This window comes from Miscanthus floridulus, chromosome 8 (assembly GCF_019320115.1).
Source record: "Miscanthus floridulus cultivar M001 chromosome 8, ASM1932011v1, whole genome shotgun sequence".
Classification (NCBI taxonomy): domain Eukaryota; kingdom Viridiplantae; phylum Streptophyta; class Magnoliopsida; order Poales; family Poaceae; genus Miscanthus; species Miscanthus floridulus.
In genome coordinates this window covers 91,001,594-91,006,928 of record NC_089587.1, presented here as the reverse complement: position 1 = coordinate 91,006,928, position 5,335 = coordinate 91,001,594, and the positions used below count along the sequence as shown (strand labels likewise).

General features: G+C 40.7%; 1 protein-coding gene across 1 annotated transcript; it reads left to right on the top strand.

Annotated features, from left to right (window-relative positions):
* The first annotated feature begins 228 nt into the window (after positions 1 to 228).
* On the top strand, positions 229 to 4,263 carry LOC136476949 (FHA domain-containing protein FHA2-like). The gene is given in 4 exon segments (XM_066474927.1): positions 229 to 249; positions 252 to 909; positions 1,805 to 1,962; positions 3,716 to 4,263. Coding segments are annotated over 4 exon segments (1,047 nt in total). The 3' UTR covers positions 3,926 to 4,263.
* Positions 4,264 to 5,335: the final 1,072 nt, after the last annotated feature.

The following is a 5,335-nucleotide window of genomic DNA, read 5'->3' as shown; positions in this document are numbered from 1 at the left end:
CCGGCGCTGCCCTACTAGCAGCTTCCCGGGTTTCGTCGGATCTTTAGCCGGCGACGAGCACCCACCGCACCAGGTATGCCCTCTCTTCCCTTCCTTGCGTGCAAAACTGAGTACCCGAACCCTAACTTAAGCTATCTGTCTATCTGTATTCGGATCTGATCTAATCTCAAGCGTAAGTGTATCCTACTAACTTCGTTTTTGTGGCAACAATTATCGGGTGTGCCGCTGATGCCCGACGTCAAGGCCGCCCCTTGGGCGCCGGTGCAATGCCCGGCGGGTCTTCAGGCGCAGATGGTGAAGTGGATGCAGGATTTGCGAAGCTCCAGGGAGAGGATTTCGAGTACTACATGCAGACATACTCCATCATGCTGGGACGCAACAGCAAGAAATCGACAGTGGATGTGGATCTCTCGAGCCTCGGTGGGGGTATGAACATCTCCCGCCACCACGCTCGGATATTCTACGACTTCCAGCGCCGCAGGTTCGCGCTCGATGTCATTGGCAAGAACGGGTGCCTTGTCGAGGGTGTCCTGCACCTTCCAGGAAATCACCCTGTGAAGCTTGATTCTCAGGATCTGCTGCAGATTGGGGACAAGAAGTTCTACTTCCTACTCCCAACGAGGTCCATCTTCGCCTCAGCTGCTGCTGCTCGGCATGCTCCTATTATTCCACCGCAGCTTCCTCCACCATCGTATGCACATGCACGGCCAGGCCGCCCTCGTTTGTCAGAGTTTCATGATCGCTCCTTTGAAGGTGATTATGGTCGAGAGGTTGATGAGATTGGGAATGGTATCAATGAAACTGTGATGAGGGGAAAGCTGATAAAGAGAAACAAGAAGTCTTCTGTAGACTTGGATATCTATGGTGGGCATAGAATCAATGTGGAACCAATAGGAACACTAGGTGAAGGTACCATCTATACTACATATGTGTATTTCTATTGGATATGATTTATGTTTCCTCATCCTCCTGTTGAATAGTGAAAGGAGCATATAGTATAAATGCCTAAATGGTGATTGTTCGTAGACAGTCATTCAATCTACAGCCTGTTCGGTTGGCTGGTTCGTATCGTTGCTGGTTCGTGAAGAAGTACTGCTGGCTGGTTTGTGTGAGAGAAAAATGCTGTTCCGGCTGGAAATTTACGATCGTTTACGACAAGCCACAGCCAAACGAAAAGGCTGCTAGTCGTGCATTGACTTCAGAACACATAGTAATAAGGATATGCCAACATTCCATATTAGTGGATAGGATAGAATATACACAGCCTAACAAAACTTGATGGTTAAGGGAACTTTGGTAACTCTTACTTACAATGAAGGATGCTTATGAATACTTTCTTTACAGAAATATAGCACTTTGTTAATGCTGATGAAAATCCTATGCTAAAAAAACTTTTTTTTGTTACAAGAGTACCTTATAATATTTTATATATGTATTCACACAACTGGAAGTCTCTTTTATGTTCAAATGTAGTTGCATCTCTTTTATATATGTCTTCCTAATATGAAATTCTAGCAATCTGAATGCCTTACCTTGGCTGGATAGTAATAGTATAGTGGGACACACAGTAAATTACTAATAATATTTTTATTGTTTACGGGATTAAAAATAAGTAAATGATGCAATGAAAGTTTGTCAATCCTGCTGTCCCTTGTTGCTGTTGCTAATTATAGATCTTCTATTGGAAACACTTGTACTGTATTCTTAATTTTTAGAGTTATTTCCATTGGGAGGAATTTTTTTTATCCACAGTGCTGAAATAGCTCATTCATGGTACCTCAATGGTCTTCCGTTTGTTTTGCAGACAGTAGAACAGAAATAAGATCAAGGGGTGACAGGGATATTGACAACCAACAAGCCCTTCAAGCAGAAGAGAAGGATGTTGTGTCATCTGTTGCCACAGTGTTATCTGACCTCTGCGGCCCTGGAGAATGGATGCCCATGGCAAAACTCCATACAGAGGTTTGTTATGCAAATCAATAAAAATATATACCTCTGCCATTTCGATGCTGAAGTCATTTTTTTATCTCTTGCCCTTATTAGTCCCAATTGTCTCCTGCTACTTAACCAACCGAATCATCAAGGCAAACATACTAGTGTTATCATGTGTTTATAAACTGGTGGATGAACCATAGGGCTACATCATTAAGGAAATGGAATTTGGATTGACTACATATATGACTACGCGAAACTTGTGGGCACAAGCCAATTGGAAATGTTAGTCAAAATGCTAGCATTCCTACCCTGTAAGATCACCATGTAATAGCCTATGCTTCCATCTGAAATAGATAATCCTGATCATCAGCAGTACAATTCTAATGCACACATTATTTGGACTTTAGCCTAGGTTATGTTGCCTTTTTCCTATATCTTGTGTTAGCAGTCATTGTCATGCCAAAGCTTTCCTCAAGGCGTATACAGCTGACCTGAGGAAAACTCTGAAGTACATTAGAATCATTTTATCTGTGCCTGTAGGCTACAAAACTGCTAGTATATTTACTCATTACTTGGTCTGCTAGCACCTAGACCCATACAACTAACATTATTAAGAAACACAATTTACTTACACAGTATGTTGCCTAATAGACTGTTGTGGGCGTGGTCCCAACATCCGCAGCAGTTGCACAGAAATTACTGAAAAAGCAATGTAGCACTGAGCTGTTGTAGTGGCAAGATCCTTTTCACAATAAGCTGTAATTTATGAATGCAGATTTTTAGTTGGGTTATTTTCTTTTAGATATTCTGTGCACTAGTTATTGATTTTCTTAGGTTTCAATATTATTTATTTTGGTTCAAGACAAGTTATCCCTGTCAAGGTATTGTAATGTATCCAGTAGCAAGCAAGTAAAGATAGATTGTTCTATTCCATCCCCAATGCTTATTTCCCCATCTGAGTGTACTCCTTCTGTTCTTCAGTGTAATTCATATTTTAGAATAAGAAAGTTATCAAAAGTAGAGTTTGACTATTGATTTCGCCTAGATCATGTTACCAATTGCTCCAAAATCAACATTGTTTTTTAATTTTTGAATATGAATCTATGCAACCTTTGTACATTGAACATGCATATAATGTAACTAATCATTGGTCAAAATTTATGAAGTTTGACTTTTTTTTTTGAAACAAAATAACGCCTACATTGATCCGCATGGGGAGTAATATTCTAACCAATTTCTAAATATACCCTGGTCTCCTTAAAGTGATGTCATGTGCTATTAGTTGCTCAGCATCTTGTCTGTCCGTTCTCACACATGGGATTGATATGTGGTACAAGTCCAAAAATCCAGGGCTAAAATCAGGCAGAGTAAGGTTATCTATTATTTAGAACCTATGCCTTTCAGTTGTGCAGTTTGTACCTTGTACGAGCACGGCAGCACCGAGAAACTGAAGCTTTGGTCCTCTTTTACATGAGATGGTGGTTTCTTAGTTATGATTTATGGTTACTAATTTACTTTGTTATTTAAGAACCCTTCAGTATCTGTTTCAAGAATTTATGTAGTTGCTTTTAATTTGCTCCCTTGAGCCGCTCATATAGGCCATCATTGATGTTCCACTTGCCATTGATGGAACTTTTCTTTATCGCTTTATCTACTTAATACCTTTAGGTTTTGCTTTCAAATATAGCATGTGACATGCATTTTCCTAAATTCCTTTGTTTCGTCTAACTGTTGTACTTGTTGCCACATCCAAATTATAACTGTGTTTGATTACTTGCAGCTTCTTGATCAGTTTGGCAACGTGTGGCACCCCAGCAGGGTCCGAAAGTACTTAACACAAGACGACTGGTCACCAACGGAGACGAAGGGCAGGCCTTGGTTTGGCCTTCTGGCGCTGCTCAGAAAGTACCCAGAGCATTTTGTCATCAACACAAGGTCAAAAGGCAGAATGACCTCGGAGTTCGTTTCGTTGGTCTCCTTGCTCTCCTAGAGGGAACTAGACTGAGAGGGCATGCTGAGGAAGTAATAGGCACACTGGCTCCCTCCATTTCCAGTCCGTGTTCAGAAGGGTCGGAGGTGTACTGGCTCTCATTTGCCCCTTGTTTCGGCAGCTGTTTTGGACCCTGCTGTACTGTATGTCGTGTGTTTGAGCAGCTGTACTGGACCGTGAGTCTGACCATCTGTGTAATGTCGGCAGCAGTATATGGAAGCATGAGTTTTAAGTCTTAACCTATGCTAGCAACTTAACAACAGCTCGATTACCGTATCCAGTATGTATATCCAATGTCATGTTTGAAATACTTGTAAACTAACTGTTGTCTGGTGTCCTCTTCTCAGCAGCTTTCCGACTTTTGTAAACTAACTATCCTAGCATCCCCGGTTGAAACTACATGAGTTTCTCGCCGGAGCGAGTAGAAATGTAGTAGAAAAATGTTTGTTACAGGCTTGAGCTAGGTGCACCTCAGGGCTTTGTTTGGATACACTTATATTCACTTCAGTTCATGTGTTTGAGTGGATTGAGTAGAAATTAGTTAATTTTTCACTCTAATTCATTCCAACACATCGTGGATTGACGTGGATATGAGTGTAGTCAAACAAGAATTGAATGAGTGCATGATCCACAGCAGAAGGTAGACGCAACAACAACAACAAAGCCGTTGTCGTGAAATTAATCAGGCAGGCTCGCTCGCTCCTAACTTACCTCGTAAATGAATCAAGTTATATATGCCTTATGTTCATGAGTCCACGTTTACATATTTTTCTATATAGCATTGTTGGGTGACTCTGTTGTTGTCTTTTTTCTAAGTTTACATGAGATAGCAAGTTGACTTTGCTCTGGAGGGTCCCTCATCATGAAGACCTAGCTCCTCTTTCTTCTCTCCTTTACATAAGAAAGAATGATGACATGTATTCTATGAGTAGTTAAGTACTCCCTCCGTTCTTCTAAACTGAAAGATGTTTTAGTTTTTCTAGATATATTATTTTTACTATGTATCTAAATCATAATGTATATCTAAGTACATAGAAAAGATATATACTCACTCTGTTTCAAATTACAAGATATTTTGACTTTTCTAGAAGTATTTAGATATACACTATGTCTTGATGTATAGATAAAAAAATAATGTATCTAAAAAAACCAAAACGCCTTACAATTCAGAATGGAGAGAATATCTAGAAAAGTGAAAATGTCTTATAATTTAGAATGGATATGATAGGTATTATTGGAGCGCAAATGATCGAAATCAAGACACACATGTTCTCCATACCGCACAGAAAAACGGTAATGCTATGCGTCTTACGTCCGACGCGAGCTCGGACGCTCCCGTAGGCCCACCGCCCACGCTCATGCGTCCCCCCAAAAATGCCCTGCCACCCACGCGTCTATCCTCTTCCTCCC